This window comes from Piliocolobus tephrosceles, chromosome 4 (genome assembly GCF_002776525.5).
Source record: "Piliocolobus tephrosceles isolate RC106 chromosome 4, ASM277652v3, whole genome shotgun sequence".
Taxonomy (NCBI): Eukaryota; Metazoa; Chordata; class Mammalia; order Primates; family Cercopithecidae; genus Piliocolobus; species Piliocolobus tephrosceles.
The window spans coordinates 31,838,244-31,863,132 of NC_045437.1; the positions used below are offsets into that span (position 1 = coordinate 31,838,244).

A 24,889-nucleotide genomic window follows, 5' to 3' on the forward strand; every position below is an offset into this window, starting at 1 on the left:
TTTACTCTTTCCTAAATTCAAGACACAATATTATTAACACTACATTCAAATAAAAAGTAAAAAAGAAAAAGGAAAAAAGGACTCATTAGCTTATCAGCCTATCCAAGCTACTGTTAGCCTACCCAAGTTACCACATCCTTTAGGAATAGAAGTCCCTAAGACATCTCAAAATCATTAGATGAGATGCCTTCTTTTGACTGGCAGATGGTTAAGGTCCAGCAATAGTCAAAATCTACTTACTGCTATGTCCAAGGTTTTTCTAAAGTATAAGTAAAGAAAAAGTGGCTGTTTACAACTCTCAACGAGGCTGGGCACAGTGGCTCACACCTGTAATCCCAGCACCTTGGAAGCCCACCGCAGGAGGATCATTTGAGCTCAGGGGTTCCAAGCTGCAGGAGCTATTATCACCACTACACTGCAGCCTAGGTGAGAGAGCAAGACCATGTCTTTAAAAAAAAAAAAAAAACCCTCAAAGAAATGGGTTAATGTCCCATTAATTGTGGGATATAATGGGATTATTTTATAATGTTTATTACATATGCTTTTATAAATGTATATGCCACAAATTCTCCTCAAAAACTGAAGAATTCCTTTCAGAGCTTCTCTATCATTGTCAATGAAGAAGTTGCAAAAAATGATTTTTGATCCTATGAAATTATTAGGAAGTTTTTTCTGCTGAGAATTATCTTGCCTCATATTCTTTGCTACCCTAAAGTCCTTAGAACGGTCATAATAGTTCTTTCCCCAAGATTTATTTAAAAATAAAACTAGATTTATGTAAGTACATTTCCTCAAACAAAAAAGGTACTCTACTCTAACAGGTTATCTACCTTACCAAGTTCCCTTCTGGCCATGAAGCCATCCTTACATTTTCACGTCTGAAATCTGCTTTCTCCTGTGCACCCTCAAATTAATACACTATCAGAAAGGTACACATGTAAGCACATAAAAATACTTAACTGGCATATTTACTTGACTTAAAAAAATACAAAACAAGGCTAGGCACGGTAGCTCATGCCTGTAATACCAGCACTTTGAGAAGCCGAGGCAGGCAGAGCACCTGAGTTTGGGAGTTTGAGACCAGCCTGGCCAACATGGTGAAACTCTGTCTCTACTGAAAATATACAAACTAGCGAGGCGTGGTGGTGCATGCCTGTAATCCCAGTACTCGGGAGGCTGAGGCAGGAGAATCACTTGAACCTGAGAGGCAGAGGTTGCAGTGAGCCAAGATCGCGCTTGCACTCCAGCCTGGGTGACAGAGCGAGGCTCTGTCTCAAAAACAAAAACAAAAAAAACCAAAAAATACAGAATAGGAAAAAAAAACATTCCATAGTTTATGGGACTTAGAACACGAAGACTGAGAAATGCTTACCACAAAATTGTCTAATGTGCATTAACATAAATGAAAAACGTGGTAACTAATCTACAAGTTACTAGTAGCCATACTTGACAAATTCACTATTACAGTTCTTTATAACATCTTCAAGAACCTGATCTGTAGTGTGCTATTACGAATTTCAAATATTTACAAGCTAAAAAGTCTAAATCTAAAATAAATTTAATCAAATACCTTACAGAGCTGTAATCAAGAAAACTAAGAGCGGGAATTACTTTTACTTTATTTTGAGATAGGGTCTGTCTCTGTCACCCAGCCAGAGTGTAATGGCTGCAATCTTGGCTCACTGCAACCTCCACCTCCTCGGTTCAAGCGATTCTCCTGCCTCAACCTCTGGAGTAGCTGGGATTACAGGCGTCTGCCACCATACCCAGCTAACTTTCATATTTTTAGTAGTAGAGACCAGGTTTCACCATGTTGGTCAGGCTGGTCTCATACTCCTGACCTATGGTGATTCACCCACCTTAGCCCCCTAGTGTGCTGGGATTATGAGCGTGAGCCACTGCGCCCGGCCTCTGGAATTACATTTAGGGGTACGATGTTTACTTTATCTGTATTCAATGATAGGTGAAGCAATTCAATCACATCATTCACACATAAATACAGTAATCCCTCAATATAAGCAGGGGACTGGTTCCAGGACAGCTATGTATACAAAACTCCATACATAAAGTCCCACAGTAGGCCCTGTGGAACCTGCGAATACAAAAAGTTGGCCCTTCATGAATACTCTATTTTCTATCCAAATTTGACTGGAAAAAAAAAATCTTCATATGTTTTCAGGCGTGAACTGTACTTAAGGTTTTCCTGAGTTTGAGATCTTTCAAATTTGAAAAAATATTAGTACAGTAGACCTCGGTCTTCCATCTCTAAAAGTTCCATTATAATTATTTCCAGCCAGGAAGAAATATTAGCTTCACCACCATACTTTGTGCATATGCTTTTGTTATTGTTATTTATTCATCTTTCTTGCCAAAATTCCCAGTATTATTGGGCCTGATTTCTTGCCATTAAATGCAAACGATATTTTCATGTACTATGTTTATACAGAAGGCCTTAGGTACAAGAGTGCCTAAGTTTTAGCAATATAAGTAATGTCAAAAGACTAGTCTTTTCTCATTAGATGTACACTTAATCTATTTAGTAACCTGGATTGTTGTTAGTTTAAACTTTTGAGTTTCAAGGCCAAAAAAAAAAAATGATTAGAAACAAATTCTGTCACCGTTCCCTATACTTGGATAAAACAATCACATATTTTATCAAAAAATTATTATCTTTAAATCAGCATTTCCTTCCTTCATTTCTATCTGTAGGTCTGCATTTAGGAAAAAAAATATTTCAGAAGTGCCACAAAGAACCCACCACTTTACCGTAAATATAGTAATCCAACAAATCTTATCACTCAGCCCATATTAGGAAAACAAAAAACCTGTGTAAAACAAGTAAAATTTTAATGGTTAAATACAGGATTTTCTAGGTGGAACACTACTACTTGCTAGCAGATTTATGGCACAGATGCTGATTAGCTATCTCTTCTCAGAAAAAGATAGCTTTTTTCTCTCCTTGAAAATTATTAGCCCTACTAAAGTCTCAGAATTCACCACTATATAATTCATCCATGTAACCAAAAACCACTTGTACCCCAAAAGCTGTTGAATTTTCAAAAAGCCCTAAAAAGCTTTATCGAAGTAGCTGAAACCTTTTCAGTTGTTTAATTATCAAAAATTATAAGCAAAAGATTTGCTAATACTTGAAACGCTCCAAGAGTTTGCTATAATTTGTCATCTCAGTGCTTTTTCTGGAATGCAGACCTCATGAAAAAACACTTGTAAAATGCCACACAGCATTAAACAATTAGTAAAAGCTAGTTTCACCAATATGATGCACATTTATACATTTTGACATCTCTTAATGGAGTCTCAAGCAGTGTCTTAAGTGGCAGCATTTTTTTTTTTTAGTACTACATACAATAATGGTACCTTTTACAACAAATGGCATCTTAGGATGCCATGGAATACAGTAACTTGGTTTCTCAAAACCACAAGTTTCAGCCCAAAAAGATAGTTTGCCCAGCATCTCATTTTACAGATGATGAAAATGAAAACCCAACTATATGATGTTCCCAACGTCATAAAATCAAGAACAAAAGAGGCCAGGTGTGGTGGCTCATGCCTATAATCCTAGCACTTTGGGAGACCGAGGCAGGACTTGAGCCCAAGAGTTCCAGATATACCCTTTCTCTATAAGAAAAATAATTTATTCAACAACAACAACAACAAGAAATCAAGAGCAAAAGAGACTGAACTCGGGTCTTCTGGCTCCCAATGATGCCCTTTCCATCAAACAATGTGCCTCCTGAAGAAAATCAGATGAAAAAAACTGCCTGGGTTTAACCAACATCTAATATACATAAAAAGCGCATCACCCAAGAGCCGTATGCGCTTATGGCCTGAACCAAAAGTCTCAGACTGACTCAAAAGTAACAATTTAAAAATCCAGCGTTGTGTATGTGTTTGTCTTTGATAAGATGTACAATGAACTACAGACTTCAGAAATGACAGCTTCCCTTAAGGTAGGGATTTCATCCGGTGCATTACAATGACTCAGTACAATCTCACTTTCATCTTCTTCCCTCCCCATCATTCCCCGCAGGGGAAAGACCCCCGCGAGGAGAATGACAGGCCCACCTGGGGCCTAAACTCTACAGCTCAAACAAGGCTGTGCACTCATTTATCAGCACTAGAAACTTCGCACATTTTTTCCAGTCTAAGAACTACACAATGTACAGGTGGTTGGTATGTGAACCTCTCTCCTTGCAGGAAAAACTAAAGGAACCCGATGAACGCAGTGACACCCGGTTTGTCAGCAGGACTCGCTAGCAATGAAGCGTCTGGGGAAGAAGCCCGAAGACGGAGGAGAAGGTACCCGAGACAACGACACGTTATCTGGGCTCCGGGGGTTGAAGCACCAGGCGACGACGCAGAAAAGCGTCGCAGGAGAAGCCAGTGGACCTGCGACACGGCACTCCCCGTGAGGTCCCTTCGGCCACCCTCTCCACTCTCCAAGTGGGAAGAAGATGGGAGGTGGGGGCTGGACGCGCGGAGGCGGGGACCGGGGGGCCTGCCGGGCGGCGGTGGCGGCTCCGCTCGGCGGCCGCAGGAGGCCATTTTAGCTAAGGGGCCGCCGAAGGGCCCTGCGGCCTCCACGTCCCTACACCTCCGCCGTCTCTACCTCCCCCCTACTGGGGGCCGCTCCCCGCCGCGGGCCGGGCCGGGCCGGGCAAGGCGGGGCTGGGCGGGAGAGGCCGCGGGGCTGGGCCGGGCCAGGCCTACAGCGGGCCGGAGCTCTGGGCTGGCTGGGGGCGGACGCGGGGGCGTCGCGTCGACCGGATCCGGGCCGAGGGGCGAGCAAGGGGCGAGCAGGGAGAAGGCAGGGTGCCGTTACCTATATTGGGCCGCAGCCGCCGCCGCCGCCGCCCCGCTGTGGGTGAATCCAAAGTAGTTGCCGGTCGCCATTTTGGCATCTTCCCCCAGCCGGCTGGGCACTGCGGCGGGCACGGAAAGTCGGGTCCCATGGCGGGAGGAGAGACGCAGAGAAGCCGAGACGCCGAGGGAGGGCAGGGAGAGAGAGAGAGGCGCCGTGAGAGCAGCCCTGGCGGGGCCTGGGCCGCGGCCGCGCCGCCTCCCCCTCCCGCCTCGCACTCCCTCACTCACTCGCACGCCCGGGTGGCGGCCGCCGCCTCCTCCCCGGAGCCTGCCCCAACCCCCGCGCCTCCCCGCTGCCCGGGGCCAGGGAGGGGGCCGGGCAGAGGCCTCGCGGGCCACATTAGACTCACCATAGGTAAAAGAAACTACAGGGCATATGGGAATCATGGGCTCGGGCTGCTGCTGCTGAACTCTGAACTCTCACCCGCTGCCTCCCTCCTCTGCCCCGCTCCTCCTCAGCGGAGAACAGACCGCCGCCTCCGGCCGCACTGCGCAGGCGCGCCCGTGCTCGGCATCCTGGGAGCTGTAGTCCCCGCCGCCTTCGCGGCTGCCCTGGGCGCGTGCTGCTGGGGCCTTGGTGGTGCGGGTGCGGGGAAGCCCACGGGGGAAGTGGGGCCTGGCGTTCTCTGAAGTGGTGCTGACGCCGCGCGGCCGCCAGGCGACGGGGGCGCGTGTCAGGAGCGCCTCGCCGGGCCTCGGGGGAGTCGGGGAGCGTGACCAGAAAGAGTGACGTCTGTCGCCTTTTTCCTTACTTTCCACTGGTTTCCTTCACTTTTGCGTGTGCATTTATTCTGTCTCCCTGTCTTCCTCGCTCATGAATTTTTCATTGGAATTCGAGCTGGACAATTTAGGATTTTTCCTTATTTCCTGCTTTCCCGCAGCTTTTCTCCAACCTCTGAAGTGCGGAGGGAGGGAGAAGGAGAGGAGAGAAATAGAAAAAGGATGGAAAGTGCTTTTTTGTTGAACTAAAAGCACACCCCAAATATCCCTCCCGGACACACCTCTTGCTATACCCTTTCCCCGACCTGCATCCACGCCCTGAGCCATCCGGCGTATATCGGTCACCCAACAGGGTCATTCACTGTTGTAGGTGCTGGAGACACCGCAGGGAATAAAACAAAGTCCCTGTACCCCTGGAGTTTACGTTCTAAGAGCAGGTATATGTCAGACAACAGCCAGTAGCCAAAACACACAAAGTCTGTCTGATGGTGACTGGAGCTTCAAGCATAAATAAAGCAGAGTAAGGAAAATAAGGATAAGGGAGGTGCTATTTCATGTGGAGTGTGGTTAAGGAGACCACTTGAAGGAAGGAAGGACAGGCCTGGGAGATGCCTGCAGGAAGAGCGGCAACTGGAAGGGTCCAGATGCAGGAATGTTCAAGAGGGAGATCAGTCTGGCTGGAGTCAAGTGAGAGCGAGACCAGGTCACGTGCCAGATCTTTCGTGGTAAGGACAGAACAGTACTTGCTCCCATGTAAGCATTTCTTCTTTCCCTCTGTTTTCTCGCTGTCTTCCCTTTAGTTTCTCAGTTCGTTTTCAACCATTGCCTTTCCTCTTCCAGTTCCTCTTCTGACGGTCTAGTTTCTCTGGCCTTATCTGTTTCGTGTCTTCCATCAATGTATACCTACTGCCTGCATTTCACCTCTTCCTTACCTTCTCCATGCCCATCCCCCAGACTCCTTCCTCCTCATCTCTCCTCGTTGTTGGATATGAACGTTAAAAATAAATGCTGGCCAGGCGCTGTGGCTCACGCCTGTAATCCCAGCACTTCGGGAGGCCGAAGCGGGTGGATCACGAGGTGAGGTCAGTGGCCAACATGGTGAAACCTGGTTTCAGAGAAAAAAAAAAGTCGCGCCTGTAGTCCCCAGCTACTCAGAAGGCTGAGGCAGGAGAATCGCTTGAACTCAGGAGGTGGAGATTACAGTAAGCCAAGATCGCGCCACTGCACTCCATCCTGGGCGACAGAGCGAGATTCCGTCTCACAAAAAAAAAAAAAAAAAAAAAAAAAAAAAAGAAATGCAGAGGGTGAATCAGAACCTACCATGAAATTCAGGGCTTTGTCCTACTTTCTTGTGCCAGAGCAGAAACAATGCCTCAATTCTTTCTTGTGCCAACCTTGCTCCCCACGTCTCCTACAAAGTACAGGCTCTCAGAACCTGTCTGATTTGTCCTGTTATTCATTTCAAAAAGAGAAAATGTAGAACCTTGGAGAAAAGTCAGTGTCATTATTTTTGAGAATACTGATGTTTTCCCAGGCAAAAGTTATTTGTGCTCCAAGGATGTTGCTAGGAAGAAATATCTACTACACATAGGACATTAGAACTGTATTTTAAAGGTACTTTGCCTTGAACTTCATTGAGCAGGCAAGCTTCAAGACACTGACTGTAACTGCTTTGATGAACCGGCTCTATTACTAGGCTATTTGAATAAAACTGAAGGAGAAAAGACAGGTGTTAATTACTTGCCTAAAAAGAGTCTGTGTAGGCCAGTTTCATGCTTGGTTGCTTGGCAGGGCTTTGGAGGCCAGCGTGCTGCTGGCACACCCCAATGAGCAAGCACATAACTAGAAAGAGGAAGATGGGGCCTCTCCCCTGGTTCTTAGGGGTCAAAGTAGGTGTGGCAGTAGTGAAAATGATTTACAATAGCACTCTCAAAGATGCAGCCGGTAGAAACAGCCTTTCAGTACAGTGCCTACTTGCCCCTGACTTGGGCTTCTTTAAGGAAGGAGTTTTGGAGGGGTCTTGAATATTTTTCCTGGGCATCTAGTAGTGGAATAACCTGAACATGTTATTTAACCTATCTAAACCCATATGGCAAGAATAACAATACCATCTTCCTGGCGGGACTCTGGTGGGGTTTAAATGAGGCAGCATTTATGTAAGACATCTAGCTTTTTTGTTTTGAGATAGGGTTTTACTCTGTCGCCCAGGGTGAGTGCAGTGTTGCGATCTCAGCTCAACACAGCCTCAACCTCCTGGGCTCAAGCAATCCTCCCACCTCAGCCTCCCAAGTAGCTGGGACTACAGGCACACGCCACCATGCCCAGCTAATTTTTGTATTTTTTGTAGAGATGGAGTTTCGCCACATTGCCCAGGCTGGTCTCCAGCTCCTGAGCTCAGGCGATCTGCTTACCTCGGCCTCCCAATGTGCTGGGATTACTGGTAAGAGTGAGCCACCATGCCTGGCCTAACACCTAGCTTTTTGATGTAAAAAGAACTAGGCTAGATGATTGTCAGTCCTTTATTTATTTATTTATTTATTTATTTGAGATAGAGTCTTGCTTTGTCACCCAGGCTGGAGTGTAACGGCGCGATCTCGGCTTTCTAAAAACTCCCCCTCTCAAGATCAAGCAATTCTCCTGTCTCAGCCTCCCAAGTAGCTGGGACTACAGGCATGTGCCACCACACCCAGCTAATTTTTGTATTTTTAGTGGAGAAGGGTTTCATCATGTTGGCCAGGCTGTTCTCAAACTCCTGAGCTCAAGTGATCCACCCACCTTGGCCTCCCAAAGTGCTGGGAGTACAGGTGTGAGCCACCATGCCAGGCCAATTGTCAGTCTTTTAAAATCAACCTGCTAGTAAGTGAATGCCCTGTGCAAGCCACACCTACAAGTCACAAGTAGGTGGCTCTGCCCTGGAAGAGTTTATGTTCTAGAGTACCTGGTCTAGGCAACATGGCTGTATATAGTCTTCTGGGTCAACAATTAAAGATGAAATACTTGACCAGAGGCAACCGATTATAATAGGGATTGTCATCCTTCATGTCCAGAACTGGTTCGGTATGCAAATCTAATCAAATCCTCTGTGCTTTCATCTCCCAGGATAAAGCAAATTCTTCCGTGTGGCCCACAAGACTCTGTGGCCTGGCTCACCTGTGTTTTCAGCATCTTCCTCCTTGTTCATTCTATCCCAGCTACCTTGGCCTCCTGTTCACCATGCTCCGTCCCACCAGGGGGCTTTGCAAGTTCTCCCTGCCTACAATGTTCTCCCTTCTTCCCTTTACCTGGTTTACCCTCATTCTTGGGGATCACAACCCGTCGTGACCTTGATGGGTCAAACCCTTGTTATGCTCTCAGAGCAGCAGACATCTCTTCTTAGTTGTCCTTGTCACAGTTGCAATCTTATACTTACTGTGTGATTATATGATTAATATATATTTCTCTCTCTCATCAAACTATAAGCTTCATGAGGGTAGGTTGCCAATATTGGGTGCCTGGTGGTAGGCACCCAATAAGTACTTACAGAATGAATGAACCACACTGCGCATAGTTTAATCTTTCTTTCATGATTCAGAAGGTAGTTCAAGAACCTGTAGTGCCTCAGAGTCATAATTATGAACCTCAATTAGGATCTGAAGGTAAACGAGGAAATGTCATTGGCAGTCAATTAGCCACAAGGTAGAGCTAGCCTGAGAAAGCCAGGCCCTAAATTCACCAAAAATAAATCTATAATAGTTGTCTTCTGTCACACCTTTGAGTCAAGGTGTGGTATCCTGAAAAACCTTGATAAAATACAGATAAATTAGCCAGAAAGGATATGATACTAGCTACTCTATACCAAGAGGAGTATAGTGAGGTGAATAAGAGCAAGGACTCTAAAGCTGGACACACCTGGCTTCAAATCCATGCTCTGTGACTTTCTGCTTTGTGACCTCAACCACAATCTCTCTGCTTCATTTTTCTTCCTCCTCTGTAAATAGAGATGTAAAAGTAGTATCTTCATCAGGGGATCATTGGTAGGGGTTAAAGACTTCCTAGATGTAAAGCTCTGAGATCAGAGTCCGGCTCATTGTAAGCACATTTTCATCATCTCATAATAAATCCTGTACCCATTAGCCCTCACTCCCCATTTCTACCTCCTCCCAATGCTTAACAACTGCAAAATTACTTTGTGTCTCTATGGATTTGTCTATCCTGGACATATAAATGGAATCATACAATAATGTGGCCTTTTGTGTCTGGCTTCTTTCAATGTTTTCAAATTTCATTGTCCATTGTTTGGATATACCACAGTTTATTTATTCATTCATAAGTTGATGGATGTTTGGGATGCTTCCATATTGGGCTATTATGAATAACGTCACTATGTACATTGATGCGCAAGTTTTTGTGTGGACAGATGTTTTCAGTCCTCCTGAGTATATCCCTAGGAGTGGAATTGCTGGTATACCTTTTTTCCCCAAACTCTCTGAATATCTGACATTCTTTTCCTCTCTACAACCACCACTCTAGTTCATCTCTTGCCGAAGCCTACTTCAACAGCCCACTAATTGATCTCTCTTCCCAAGAATCTAATCCTCTCAAATCTATCCTCTATACAATGATCAAGGATCTAAGATTAAAAAAATAAATAAATAGGGCCGGGCGCAGTGGCTCATACCCGTAATCCCAGCGCTCTGTGAGGCCGAGGAGGGTGGATCACCTGAGGTCAGGTGTTCAAGACCAGCCTGGCCAACATGGTGAAACCCCATCTCTACTAAAAATACAAAAATTAACCCGGCATGGTGGCGCATACCTATAATCCCAGCTACTCAGGAAGCTGAGGCAGGAAAATTGCTCCAACCCAGGAGGCAGAGGTTGCAGTGAGCCAAGATTGTGCCACTGCACTCCAGCCTGGGCGACAGCGTGAGACTCCATAACAACAACAACAACAAAAATAGTAGTAATAACAGTGTACATTATAATGCATTGTCTCATTTATTCTTTACAAAAACCTGCAAGGTAGGTACTATTATGATTATCCCATTTAGAGATAGTGAAAGTGAGTTCACAAGGGTAATAAGTGGCAAATGCAGGATTTAAACTATACCTACCTGTTTCCAGAATGCCTGACCTCTGCAACATACTGCTTCCCTGAAACACTTCTGAACATGTCATTACTCTGCTAAAAATCTTGTGAAGATTCACACTTGCCTAAAGTAAGAACACGTCCTATTACTGGTGGGTCACTGGAGTCACCTTTGTGTTTCCAGTTTTAGTGCACATGGCTGTTTTTCATTTATGAACTCTTAGAGCACTTACATTATGGGCTCTTTAATTATTTCATTCCAAGGCATCCTATAGTTCCCATTTTGTAACACTCATCAGACTGGTCATTTCTTACTCAATATCTCTCTTCCCCCAGGAAAGGACATAAACTCCACAGGGTCGGGAACCATGTCTGTTTTATCTGTCAGTGAATTTCCAATGCCTAGAACCATTCTGGCTGGGCATGGTGGCTCATGCCTGCAATCCCAGCACTTTGGGAAGCCGAGATGGGCAGATCACTTGAGCTCAGGAATTTGAGACCAGCCTGGACAACATAGCAAAACCCTGTCTCTACAGAAAATACAAAAACTAGCTGATCATGATGGCACGCACCTGTAGTCCCAGCTACAGGAGGCTGAGGTGAGAGGATCCCTTGAACCTGGGAGGTGGAGGTTGGAGTGAGCCAAGATCATGCCACTGCACTCCAGCCTGAGTGACAGGGTGAGATGCTATCTCAAAAAATAAAATATTAAAAAGAGAGAACCATTCTTAGAACACAGTGTGCACTTAATAAATATTTTGGGGATAAATGAAGTTAGTCTTGTGTTCACATTTTGAGGGCAACAGTTTTATGATATAGGTCTTTAATATCTTTCTTCTGCCTTCCCCAAGTACCATCTGACATGATACCAGGCACAAATGCAGATGCCAACCTATTTTAGTCCTTGCAGCTCCCTTGACAGTCTAGCACATGCTATTTGCTGCCAAGCTTGAACCCCCAACACCAATGTTTTAAGGGTTTCTTTGTGTCAGTAACATATTCATAGGAACCTGAAGAACCTACAGGACTCAAGGCAGCCATAGGAGTAGCTGTTTAGTAGCTTGGAGAAGAGTCTCAGCCACACTGTGACCTGATTTAGAGTTTGATATGATTATCAATGGGAGATGCTGAAGAACATATTGGTTTAAAGCCCACACTCTAGATCGACACTGTCCAATAGAACTTTCTTCAAAGATAGAAATGTTCTCTCTCTGCGCTGTGCAATATGGTAACCACTGGCCATATGTGGCTATTGAACACTTGAAATGGGGCTAGTGTGACAGCAACTAAATTTTAATTCAATTTAATTTTAAAAACCCATACATGGCTAGCAGCTACCATATTGGATAATATAGTACTAGAGTCAGATGACTTATGTTCAAATCCTGGTTTTACTACTTACTGACAATATGACTTTGGCCAATTTACTTAACCTTCTCATGCCCTGGTCTCATCTACAAAACAGGAAAAATAATAATAGTACTAACCTCATAATTTGACAGGAGGATTAAAAACTAAATACATATTTTGTACATGAACCCATCAGGCTAGCACTAAGGTGGCTGGGGAAAAAGGCTGATTGTTGCTAGGCATGGTGGCTCAGCTGTAATCCCAATGCTTCGGGAAGCCAAGGAGGGTGGATCACTTGAGCCGAGGAGTTCAAGACCGGCCTGTGCAACAGAGTGAGACCCTGTCTCTATTTAAAATAAAATTGTTTTTAAAAGGCTGACTGCGGCCAGGCGTGGTGGCTCACACCTGTAATCCTAGCACTTTGCGAGGCCAAGGTGGGCAGATCACTTGAGGCCAGGAGTTTGAGACCAACCTGACTAATACGGTGAAACCCCATCTCTACAAAAAATGTGGCTCAAGCCTGTAATCCCAGCACTTTGGGAGGCCGAGACGGGTGGATCACGAGGTCAGGAGATCAAGACCATCCTGGCTAACACTGTGAAACCCCGTCTCTACTAAAAAATACAAAAAACTAGCCAGGCGACGTGGTGGGCGCCTGTAGTCCCAGCTACTCGGGAGGCTGAGGCAGGGGAATGGTGTGAACCCTGGAGGCGGAGCTTGCAGTGAGCTGAGATCCGGCCACTGCACTCCAGCCCGGGCGACAGAGCGAGACTCTGCCTCAAAAAAAAAAAAAAAAAAAAAAACTAAAAATCTGCCAGGCATGGTGGTGCATGCCTGTAATCCCAGCTACTTGGGAGGCTGAGGCATGAGAATTGCTTGAACCCAGGAGGCAGAGATTGCAATGAGCAGAGATTACACCACTGCACTCCAGCCTGGGCAACAGAATGAGACTCTGTCTCAAAAAAATAAAAATAAAAAATAAAAAAGGCTAGCTTTATGTAGTGGCAGTGTCATAGACAATGGGGTTTATCGGAGGAGTGATTATTGCTAATTGAGAAAAAAATGAAGGCTGACTGCCATCTGTATATGAGTTTCGTATCGCTGCTGTGAAAGATCACCACAGAATTCCTGGCTTAAAACTGCACACGTTTATTATCTTAACAATTCTGTAGTTTAGAAGCCTCACTGGGCTAAAATCAAATTGGCAACAGGGGCTGGGCGTGGTGACTCACTGTAATCCCAGCACTTTGGGAAGCTGAGGGGCGGGGGGCATGGATCACTTGAGGTCAGGAGTTCAAGACCAGCCCTGAACAACATGAAGAAACCCCCTCTCTACTAAAAATACAAAAATTGGCCAGGTGTGGTGGTGGGTGCCTGTAATCTCAGCTACTCAGGAGGCTGAGGCAAGGAGAACTGCTTGAACCAGAGAAGTGGAGGCTGCAGTGAGCCGAGATTGTGCCACTGCACTCTAGCCTGGGCAACACAGTGAGACTCCATCTCAAAAAACAAACAAACAAAAAAACAAATTGCCCCCAGGGATGCATGTTTGTCTGTTTGTTTTTTCTAGCTTATAGAGATTGCCTACATTCCTTGGCTCATGAACTCTTATTTATTTATTTATTTATTTATTTATGTATTTATTTATTTATTTTTTTAAGATGGACTATTGCTCTGTTGCCCAGGCTGGAGTGCAGTGGCTCAATCTCCACTCACTGCAACTTCCGTCTCCCAAGTTCAAGCGATTCTCCTACCTCTGCCTCTTGAGTAGCTGGGATTACAGGTACCTGCCACCAAGCCCGGCTAATTTTTTGTATTTTTAGTAGAGACAGGGTTTCACCATGTTGGTCAGACTGGTCTTGAACTCCTGACCTCAGGTGATCCACCTGCCTTGGCCTCCCAAAGTGCTGGGATTACAGGTGTGAGCCACTGTGCCCAGCCATGAACCCTTCTTTGAAGCTAGCAGTATAGCATCTTCAAATCTCTCTCTGATTCTGACAATCCTGTCTTCTTCTTATAAGGATCCTTGTGGCCAGGCACAGTGGCTCATGCCTGTAATCCTAGCACTTTGGGAGGCTGAGGCGGGAGGATCACTTAAACCCAGGAGTTCAAGACCAGCTAGAGCAACATAGTGAGATCTTGCCTCTACAAAAAATAAAAAACTAGCCTGGCATGGTGGCATGTGCCTGTGGTCCCAGCTACGTGGGAGACTGAGGTGGGAGGATTGCTTCAGCCTAGGAGTTTGAGACTGCAGTGAACTGTGATTGCATCAACTCCACTCCTGCCTGGATGACAGAGGGAGACTGTGTCTTGAAAAACAAAACAAAACAAAAAAAAGGATCCCTGTGATTGCTTTGGGTGTACCTGGATAATCTAGGATACCCTTCACGTCTGAAATCCTTAATCACATCTGCGAAGTTCCTTCTGCCATGTAAGATGACATATTCTTAGGTTTGAGGGCCTAAGATATATAAGACATAGCTCCACATTCTGTGACCATTCTGAAAGGTCCATTCATGTACTTTCCACCCTCCAGATCTTATTGTCACAATTTTCTAGCTAATTCTTTCCCAGGTCCTGATCAGTTAACAACCCAGCAGCCAGTCCCCATTTGTAAGTACAGATCCATACTCAGCCTACCTTTATTTACAAATGAAGTAGATAATAAAGTGTCCTCCCCCAACCCTGTCCTTTACTGCTATATTTCAGGGCCCCCTTGAGTGGAGCAGTAAGGTAGCTGTTGTCTAATTTCAGCTCGTACCAACATTCCATGCAGATTGATCAATGATGCAGGCCCTTGATTCTTCCTTGTCTGCCTCTTTCATTAACTGGCCACAGGGAACTCCTCATGAGGGTGTAAGGATGGCTGGAGGAAGGTACAAGGAACAGGTACCATGGGCTTCTGGGCCACCTGCTTGTGATAGTTTATGGTGCCTTCTAGGCTGTTCCAGCCTGGTCTCATACATGATCACTTCTATTTGGAATGTTACTGTGCATGTTTAATTATATGATTTGGTGGATTGTGAGTTAACTACCCATCATGAATACTCAGTTCATGATGGGCAGTTTTCATAGGCACATGGGGTCCCAGATTCAGGTGTTAACTCTCTACAAGGGCTCAGGAGCCTCTTAAATGCTACTTTTCAAGTAGAAGAATATTCATTGGCAGACATGGTCCTCCAATTCCAAAACCTTAGGGATTTGTGTTTGATTTTCCTGTTGGGGCATGCTAGGGTCTACATATAGTATTTTTGGCTGACACAGAAATTTCCAGGACCACTGTATCCTTGGGTTATAAAGCCCAGTGACAGAGAAGCTGGGATAACAGCCTGGACTTGCTTCAGAGTCTTTGTTTAACCGACTACACTCAAAATCTGTAGCCTTGTGAGTTGCCCACTAAGTGGATTAGAGCAGCATGCCCAAATGTGGTCCATATTACCTCAAAAATCCAAAGATCAAAGGGAGGGGAGAGATGAAATTTTTGTTTTTTTTTGAGATGGAGTTTCGCTCTTGTTGCCCAGGCTGGAGTGTAATGGTGCGATTTCAGCTCACTGCAACCCCCATCTCCCAGGTTCACGCTATTCTCCTGCCTCAGCCTCAGCCTCCCAAGTAGCTGGGATTACAGGCATGTGCCACCATGCCTAGCTTATTTTTATAGTTTTGGTAGAGATGAAGTTTTGCCATGTTGACAGGCTGGTCTCAAATTCCTGACCTCAGATGATCCACCAGCCTCAGCCTCCCAAAGTGCTAGGATTACAGGCATGAGCCACTGTGCCTGGCAGAAGGATTTTTTAAAAATCCAAAGATGTCCACCAAGCCCTGTGCCTTGAAGCAATAAGGTGTGTGGATGTGGGTCCTCAGAAGAGGCATTGGCTCATAAGGCAGCTGTCCCGAAATACAGCATTAAAGGGCTTTTGTGCAGGGAAGGCTGGCTCTGAAACCAAGGGTGGTGTGGGGGACTTGGGGTTCAGAATTCTTAGCCTTGATTATCTCTTCCCATAGGTCCCATCCCATCCCGTGTCTCAAGGTTCCACTCTTTCCCCATTGGTGTCCTAGACTTAGTTAAACACTTGTCAACATTCAGCTTTTAATTAGTGTTGAAACTCTATTAACCGTTGCAACTCTTACCATTAACCGTTAGGCCCTAAAGTTGATCTTCAGCCATTCTTTCCCTGTGACCTCATAGGACATGGGGGACTTCGTCAAAACTGCCATTGAAGATTTCTGAATGACAACGTATTTTCTCAGTTGGAGTCAGTTGATTTCCCAATGCCTTGTCCTACCCCTTCACTTCATCTTATATCACCCACCAGTCATATATGAGAAACTGTGATACCATTGAATGCCTGGCACTATTCATGTTCATGTTCCCCTGGGTAAGGTGAAGTGCCATGCACTTCTTAAATATGTGTGCAAACCCATTTATTTTTCCATTTCTTCTTCCTTAGCCACTCCTGGTACATTATACTGTACTAACCAGGACCCCCAGAGGAAACAAAGTATATTCAAATTGGGCAATTTGGCCTAAACGATCAAGAGAAGGGATAAGTTGAGGAACTCTTGAGAGAGAGCTGTGTGGAGAAGGCCACCAGACAGGAGTTGTTGACCTGGAAGGGAGGGAGACAGGAGACAATAAATACCTCAAGCTGACTCTCCTCTCTCTTTCTCTCTCTCTCTGATCTGCCAGGGCTCCAAATTGGTCAACCTTAAGAAGCCTCTGTAATCCATACAATTCAGCCTCCCAGGACACAGAGAAGGGTAGAGAATGGTGGAAAGTGGATTTTGAGGAGCAAATAAATAGAAGTATTTTTACCTAAAGACGTTGTAAGAGTTAAACTTGTTTGAGACCTAGACTTATTTTTCACTTATTTTGTGTACATCTTCAATTGCATATTTCTCTCAGGCACCCTGAAATCAACATAAGCAAAACACAACTCCTCTGGCCTTTCGAACCCTCTTCTCTTCTTAAGGCCCCAACTTTATTTGGCACTGTTGTTCATTTAGGCAGCTAGTCCAGAAACCTGGGAATTATACTTCTTTTTTCCTTTTTTTTTTTTTTTTTTGTGGAGACAGGGTCCGTCTTTGTCACTCAGGCTGGAGTGGAGTGCAGTGCGATGGTGTGAACATGACTTCCTGCAGCCTTGACTTCCCAGAGTCAAGCCATCCTCCCATCTCAGTCTCCCAAGTAGCTGGGACCACAGGTACAGCCACCATGCTTGGCTAATTTTTTAATTTTTTTGCAGAGACAGGGTCTCCCTAGGTTGTCCAGGCTGGTCTCAAACTCCTGGGCTCAAGTGATCCTCCTACCTCAACCTCCCAAAGTGACAGGATTACAGGCGTGAGCCCCCATGCCTGGCCTTGGAAATCATCTTTGATCCCTCCCTCATATTCTGCATCTCTTTGGTCAACATTCTATGAATATCTTTCAGCTTCATTTCTTCTCCCTCATTTTCCTACCAGTTGGCAGTTAAAGCTGTCATCATTTCTTGTTTGAATATGTCAATAACCTCTTAACTCATCTTACTTCCCTCACCATTTTTTTTTTTTTTGAGATAGAGTCTCGCTCTGTTGCCCAGGCTGGAGTACAGTGGCACGATCTCGGCTCACTGCAAGCTCTGCCTCCCGGGTTCACACCATTCTCCTGCCTCAGCCTCCTAAGTAGCTGGTACTACAGGCGCCCACCACCATGCCCGGCTAATTTTTTAGTATTTTTAGTAGAAACGGGGTTTCACCATGTTAGCCAGGATGGTCTTAATCTCCAGACCTTGTGATCCACCCGCCTCGGCCTCCCAAAGTGCTGGGATTGCAAGCGTGAGCCACTGCGCCCGGCCTCCCTCACCCTTTTAATTGACAATCTACCATACCACCAGAGTGATTTTCCTGAACCTCAAATGTGAATCCAGATAGATTTCCTCGTTGTTTATAAACCTTCAGCACCCTTAACCCTGAGGATAAAAATCCAAACTTTTTAGGATGTTACCCAGCACCCTTGCAATCTGGTTCCTATGTCCTCCTAAAGCCTCATCTGCTAGCTAGCAATGTGTACTCAGTTGTCCAGCCATACAAGACACTTGACATTTTCCAAATGTATCTTGTTTTTCTACATCTTTGTGACTTCCCACATATTTCCTCCTTTTACCTCCTCTGTTCATTCCTTTCTGCCTGCCAGGTAAGTGACACTTCCTTTCTGAGAATCAGCTCACCTCTTCTCTGGGAAGCCAAAGTTGAAAACCACCAATCTGGGGTCCTCTAGAAATGCATGAATGAGTATTTAGAACATAATCGGAAGACAGCTGAGTATTATATTAACGTGCAAATGTAAGGTTTTATTATGTAGCTACTCATAGAGCTAAGTACAGTATTTAATTGAATCTAATATGCTGTAGATTGTAAAGGCAGCCAAGAAGAAAAGTCTGCCAATAATTGTTGTGAGACACCCATTGATTATAAGATGCATCCCAAGTTCAGAAATATTAAAATGTGAAAAAAGTACACCTTAGAATAAGCAAAATCAGGTACCACCTAATCTACACTTTCATTATTTACATAAAGAGTCAGGTCTAGAGATGTAAGTTACTTGCTTAAGGTCACATAGCTCCTTAGTGGCAGTGCCACATCAAGACATATCTGATTTCCAGTCCAAAGCCATTTCATTTCATCATATATATTTATTATTGATGATCAGTGTGAGTAATAACAACTCCCAACTTGGCAAAATAAACTTAAATTCAGTGCCCTTATTCCTCTTTATGTCAGGAATAACAGAAAAAATAGATGCTGGTTCTTTAGAGACTGCACCCTGCCTTCCCCCAACACCACCAAAACTAAGTAAAAATACAAGAATCTTTCAGTAATGATTGTGGAAATTAGCTTGTGAAATAGTTTGGATGTTTGTCTCCTCAAAATCTCGTGGGGCTGGGCGCATTGGCTAACGCCTGTAATCCCAGCACTTTGGGAGGTTGAGGCAGGCGGATCACGAGGTCAGGAGATCAAGACCATCCTGACTAACACAGTGAAACCCTGTCTCTACTAAAAATACAAAAAAATTAGTCGGGTGTGGTGGTGGGCACCTGTAGTCCCAGTTACTCAGGAGGCTGAGGCAGGAGAATGTCATGAACCCAGGAGGTGGAGCTTTCAGTGAGTCGAGGTTGTGCCACTGCACTCTAGCCTGGGCAACAGAGTGAGACTCCATCTTAAAAAAAAAAAAAATTCTCATGTGGAAATGTAATCCCCAATGTTGGAGGTTGTATTAGTCTGTTTTCACACTGTTATAAAGAACTGCCTGAGACTAGGTAATTTATACAGGAAAGAGGTTTAATTGAATCACAGTTCTGCATGGCTGGGGAGGCTTCAGGAAACTTACAATCATGGTGGAAGGAGAAGGGGAAGCAAGGCACATCTTACATGGTGACAGGAGAGAGACAGCAGGAGAAAATGCCACTTTGAAACCATCAGATCTTCTGAGAACTCCCTCACTATCATGAGAATGGCATGAGGGAAACCACTCCCATGATCCAATCACCTTCCACCTGGTCTCTCCCTCAACACCCTCAACATGTGCACCCTACAACTGCAGATGAGATTTGAGTGGGGACACAGAGCCAAACCATATCATTTCACTTGTGGTCCCTCTCAAATCTCATGTCCTTTTCACATTTCAAAACCGTCATACCTTCCCAACAGTCCCCCAAAGTCTTAACCCAGCATTAACCCAAAAGTCAAAGTCCAAAGTCTCATCTGAGACAAGGCAAGTCCTTTCCACCTATGAGCCAGTAAAACAAAAAACAAGTTAGTTACTTCCTAGATACAATGGGGGCACAGGCATTGGGTAAATGTTCCTGTTCCAAATGAGGGAAATTGGCCAAAACAAAGGGGCCACATGCCCCATACAATTCTGAAACCTGATGGGGCAGTCATAAAATCTTAAAGCTCTGAAATGATCTCCTTTGGCTTCCTGTCTCACATCCAGGGCACCCGATGCAAGGGGTGGGTCCCCAAGGCCTTTGGCAGCTTCAACCCTGTGGCTCTGCAGGGTATAGCCCCTGTGGCTGCTTTCATGGGCTGTCATTGTGTGCCCACAGCTTTTCCAGGCCCACAGTGCAAGCTTTGGTGGATCCACCATTCTGGGGTCTGCAGGACGGCAGCTCTCTTCTCACAGCTCCAGAAGGCAGTGCCCCACTGGGGACTCTGTGGGGGTTCCAATCCCACATTTTCCCTCTGCATTGCACTAGTAGAGGTCCTCCATGAAGGCTTTGCCCCTGCAGCAGACTTCTGCCTGGACATCCAGGCATTTCCATAAATCCTCTGAAATCTAGGCAGAGGCTGCCAAGCCTCAGCTCTTGATTTCTGCACACCTGCAGGCCCAATACCATGTGGAAGCTGCCAAGGCTTGGGGCTTGTACCCTCTGAAGCAACAGTCCAAGCTGTACCTTGATCCCTTTTAGCCACTGCTGGAGCTGGAGCAGCTAGGACCCAGGGTAATAAGTCCTGAGTCTGCCCAGAGCAGCAGGGCCAAGCCCTGGCCCAGGAAACCATTTTTCCCTCCTAAGCTTCCAGGCATGTGATGGGAGGGGCTGTTGTGAAAGTCTCTGACATGCCCTGGAGACATTTTCCCCATTGTCTTGGCTGTTAACATTCGACTCCTCCTTGCTTATGCAAATTTCTGCAGCCAGCTTGAATTTCTTCCCAGAAAAATAGGTTTTTCTTTTCTACCACATGGTCAGGCTGCAAATTTTCCAAACATTTATGCTCTGCTTCCCTTTTAAACATAAGTTTCAGTTTCAGATAAACTCTCTGTGAACACATATGACTGAATGCTTTCAGAATCAGCCAGGTTATCTCCTGAATGCTTTGCTGCTTATAAATTCTTTTGCCAGATGCCGTAAATTGGCCAGGAGTGGTGGCTCATGCCTGTAATCCCAGCACTTTGGGAGGCTGAGGTGGGCGGATCACCTGAGGTCAGGAGTTCAAGACCAGCCTGGCCAACATGGTGAAACCCTGTCTCTACTAAAAATACAAAAAATTAGCTGGGTGGAGTGGTGGGCGCCTGTAATTCCAGCTACTCAGGAGGCTGAGACAGGAGAATTGATTGAACCCAGGAGGCAGTGGTTGCAGTGAGCTGAGATCACACCATTGCACTTCAGCCCGGGCAACAAGAGCGAAACTCCGTCTCAAAAAAAAAAAAAGAAAAGAAAAAGAAAAAAAGAAATTTCTTCTGCCAGATACCCTAAATCATCTCTCTTAAGTTCAAAGTTTCACAGATCTTGACCGGGCGTGGTGGCTCATGCCTGTAAACCCAGCAATTTGGGAGGCTTAGGCAGGTGGATCACTTGAGGCTGGGAGTTTGAGACCAGCCTGACCAATATGGCAAAACTCTGTCTCTACTAAAAATACAAAAAATTAGCCAGGTGTGGTGGTACATGCCTGTAATCCTAGCAGGAGACTGAGGCAGGAGAATAGCTTGAACCTGGGAAGCAGAGGGTGCAGTTTGCCGAGATTGGGCCACTGTGCTCCAGCCTGGGTGACAGAGCAAGACTCTGTCTCAAAACAAAACAAAACAAAACAAAACAAAACAAAACAAACAAAGAAAAAACAATGTTCCACAGATCTCTAGGGAAGTGGCAAAATGCCACCAGTCTTTTTGCTAAAGCATAGCAAGAATGACCTTTGCTCCAGTTCCCAATAAATTTCTCATCTCCATCTGAGACCACCTCAGCCTGGACTTCCATATCACTATCAGTATTTTGGTCAAAACCATTCAACAAGTCTCTAGGACATTCCAAACTTTCCTGCATCTTCCTGTCTTCTTCCAAGCCCTCCAAACTGTTCCAACCTCTGCCTCTTTCTTACCCAGTTCCAAAGTCACTTCGACATTTTCAGGTTATCTTTATAGCAGTACCCCACTATCCCAGTACCAATTTTCTATATTAGTTCATTTTCATACTGCTATAAAGAACTGTCTGAGAGTGGGTAATTTATAAAGGAAAGAGGTTTAATTGACTCACAGTTCCACATGGCTGGAGAGGCCTCAGAAAACTTAAAATCATGGCGGAAGGTGAAGGGGAAGCAAGGCACGTCTTACATGGTAGCAGGACAGAGAGCTACCTGTCTCATACAGAGGATGATTCACTCCATGCCCCTCCTGGTAGAAGGAGAGGTTGTTCAAGTGCTGCTTGCCTTCAGCAGGGGAAACTACTTTTAAACCATCAGATCTCATGATAACTCCCTCACTATCAGGAGAACATCATGGGGGAAACTGCCCCATGATTTAATCACCTCCCACCAGGTTCCCCTGACACATAGGGATTACAATTCAAGATGAGGTTTGGGTGGGGACATAGAGTCAAACCATATCAGAGGTGGAGCCTGGTGGGAGGTGTTTGGGTCATGGGGACAGATCCTTCATGAGTGGCTTGGTGCTATCCTGACGATGGGGAGTTATCACAAAATCTGGTTGTTTAAAAGTGTGTGGCACCTCTCTGCTCCCTCTCTTCCTCCTGCCCTTGCCATGTGACATCCCAGCTCCCCCTTTGCCTTCCACCATGATTGAAAGCTTCCTGAGGCCCTTACAAGAAGCAGGTGCCAGCACCACACTTCTTGTACAGCCTGCAGAACCATCAGCCAATTAAACCTCTTTTCTTTGTAAATAACCTAGGCTTAGGTATTTCTTTATAGCAACATAAGAATGGCCTAATACAGCCTGCGTACACATGCCTGCAGATGTGCACATGCACACATGTGTGCCTGTGCCCACAAACACGCTCAAGCCAGGGAAGGCCCTACAAAAGGTACAGTCCATGTAGGGAAATGAATGCATCTACTTGAGAGATTGTTTGCACTACTTGAGAGATTTTTCAGCTGTAAGAAGTCCTTTTGTAGTGGGCTACATTTCTAGTCCTAAGTTCCAAGTGTTTGGGTCATGTTATCCATTCAAGCTGAGATTTGGATTAAAACCCAGTCATACCCATCTGGGGAAGGCTTTAACTGCCTTGTGTTGTCTGTAGCCATCTCCATTTACTTCCCAGCTTTTATGGAAGAAGTCCCGTACATTCCTCTCTGGACTGATCCAGGCTCTCTAATCTTCACTGAATTGCCCAGAAAAGATGCTCCTTTCCTTGAGTCCATGTCATTAGAGCAAACTAAAATCACCATTACAAACTTCCATGCATGCAAAAGCAACAAGGCCAAGGAGAGGGGCCAACATTCCCCACTGTTATTGGAAAAGGGCCCACATGATGGCTTTCAGTCATTTTACTATGCTCCCATAAAGGCATCTTTCTTCTTTCTTCATTAGTTTTGGTTTCTACAACATAATATCACATTAGGATTTCTAAAGGGCAGAATATTATAGGCTTTTGAAAATTTTTAACTGTTAGAGACTCTCTAAATCCAGTGTTTCTCCAAATTCCTAATAATAACAATCACCTAGAGATTCTTTCAATTATACAAATTCCTAAATCCCACTACATTTTCACTAAATCAGAATCCCAGGGCCTTTGGTTGGAGAAATCACATGTTAAACAAGTCCTCCCAAGTGATTCTTACCAGGAAGTAAGTTTGGGAAATGTCCTGCCCAGCCTCATCATTCTAAGGATAAGGATGCTGAAGCCCAGTTTTTGTCCCTTCTAAAACTCATATGTTGGAAACTTAATCCCCAAGGCAACAGTATAGGGAGGTAGGGCCTAATTGGAGGTATTTAAGCCCACCTGAGGGCTCCACCCTCATAAATAGATTAAAGCCACTATAAATAAAAAGCCTGTGGGAGTGGATTCTCTCTCTTCCACATTTCTACCATGTGAGGACACAGTTTCTCTTTGCACACTGCCTTCCACCATTTGATGGCGCAGCAAGAAGCCCAGATGCCAGCACCTTGATCTTGGACTTCCCAGCCTTCAGAACTGTGAGCCAATAAATTACTGCTTATTATAATAAATTAGCCAGTTTGTGATATTCTGTTATAACAGTACAAAAGGGACTAAGACACCTAAAGAAGTTGAATAACTTATTGAAGATACCTGTGTTTACGCTTGTGCAAATACAGACTGCTTCTGGAGGGACTGTGCCTGTCTTAGGGGAAACAGCCCAGAGAACTGTGAATCTAAGAGGTAAAAAAGACTTTATTTTTTCATTATATGCCCTTTTGTGATGGTTAGGGAAACATTTCCCTGTATAATGAACAATTTTTCAATAAAAACCTAGTTCTGAGTACGTGTGGTTTGCATACATCTTAGAACTATAGTCATTATACCCTGGCTTCCCCCACTCCCACCTACCTTGGATCTGCTTTCTAGCTGTCAGACACCCCCTCATTTCCCTTTCCTCTGCCTACTCCAGACTCCTCCACTTGTGCACACTCAGCCCTGCCTTACTCCAGCTGCCCTGACTGGGCTGAAGGCAAGGAGTACTTGAACAACTTCTTCTACCAGGAGGGGCATGGAGTGAATCATCCTCTGTATGAGACAGAGCCCCAGAGCTGACTGCTGGGCTTGGCTATGACTCAGCCAAGGCCTTTCTCCTAGGACTTGCCACCAATTCCACTAAGTGGCACCCAACCTTGAGTACATTAATACATGATGTGGAACAGGAAACTCTGTGCTGGGGTGGCCATACTCCCACCTTCGTAGTTTCACATAGCAACATCTCAAAGTCACGTAGACAGTATTCTTTATGACATGGTGTTAGAAAAAAAAAACATTTAAATGTCTAAATACAAAAGTGTGGAGCAAGTGGAAGTGTCATTACTGGGGTGGGAGTGCCAATTGTTTCAACCACTGGAAAACTCTTTGGCAGAGTCCATTAAAGCTCAGCAGTGCATACTTATGATCCAGCAATTCTATTCTCGGGTCTATCTCAGAAATGTGTATATATGTTTACCAA

The 24,889-nt window shown here is 45.1% G+C and overlaps 1 protein-coding gene across 2 annotated transcripts in view; it reads right to left on the minus strand.

Moving 5' to 3' along the window:
• Nucleotides 1–5,371, minus strand: part of ZFR (zinc finger RNA binding protein) — a 90,186-nt gene extending 84,815 nt beyond the window's left edge. For both annotated transcript variants that reach the window (XM_023216549.1, XM_023216548.1), the window contains exons 1-2: nucleotides 5,232–5,371; nucleotides 4,841–4,940 (exon numbers count right to left, since the gene is read on the minus strand). In XM_023216549.1, coding sequence (XP_023072317.1) covers nucleotides 4,841–4,940; nucleotides 5,232–5,268 — 137 coding nt within the window. In that variant the 5' untranslated portion in view covers nucleotides 5,269–5,371. The remainder of the gene's footprint in view (nucleotides 1–4,840; nucleotides 4,941–5,231) is intronic.
• Between the last annotated feature and the right edge of the window lie 19,518 nt (nucleotides 5,372–24,889).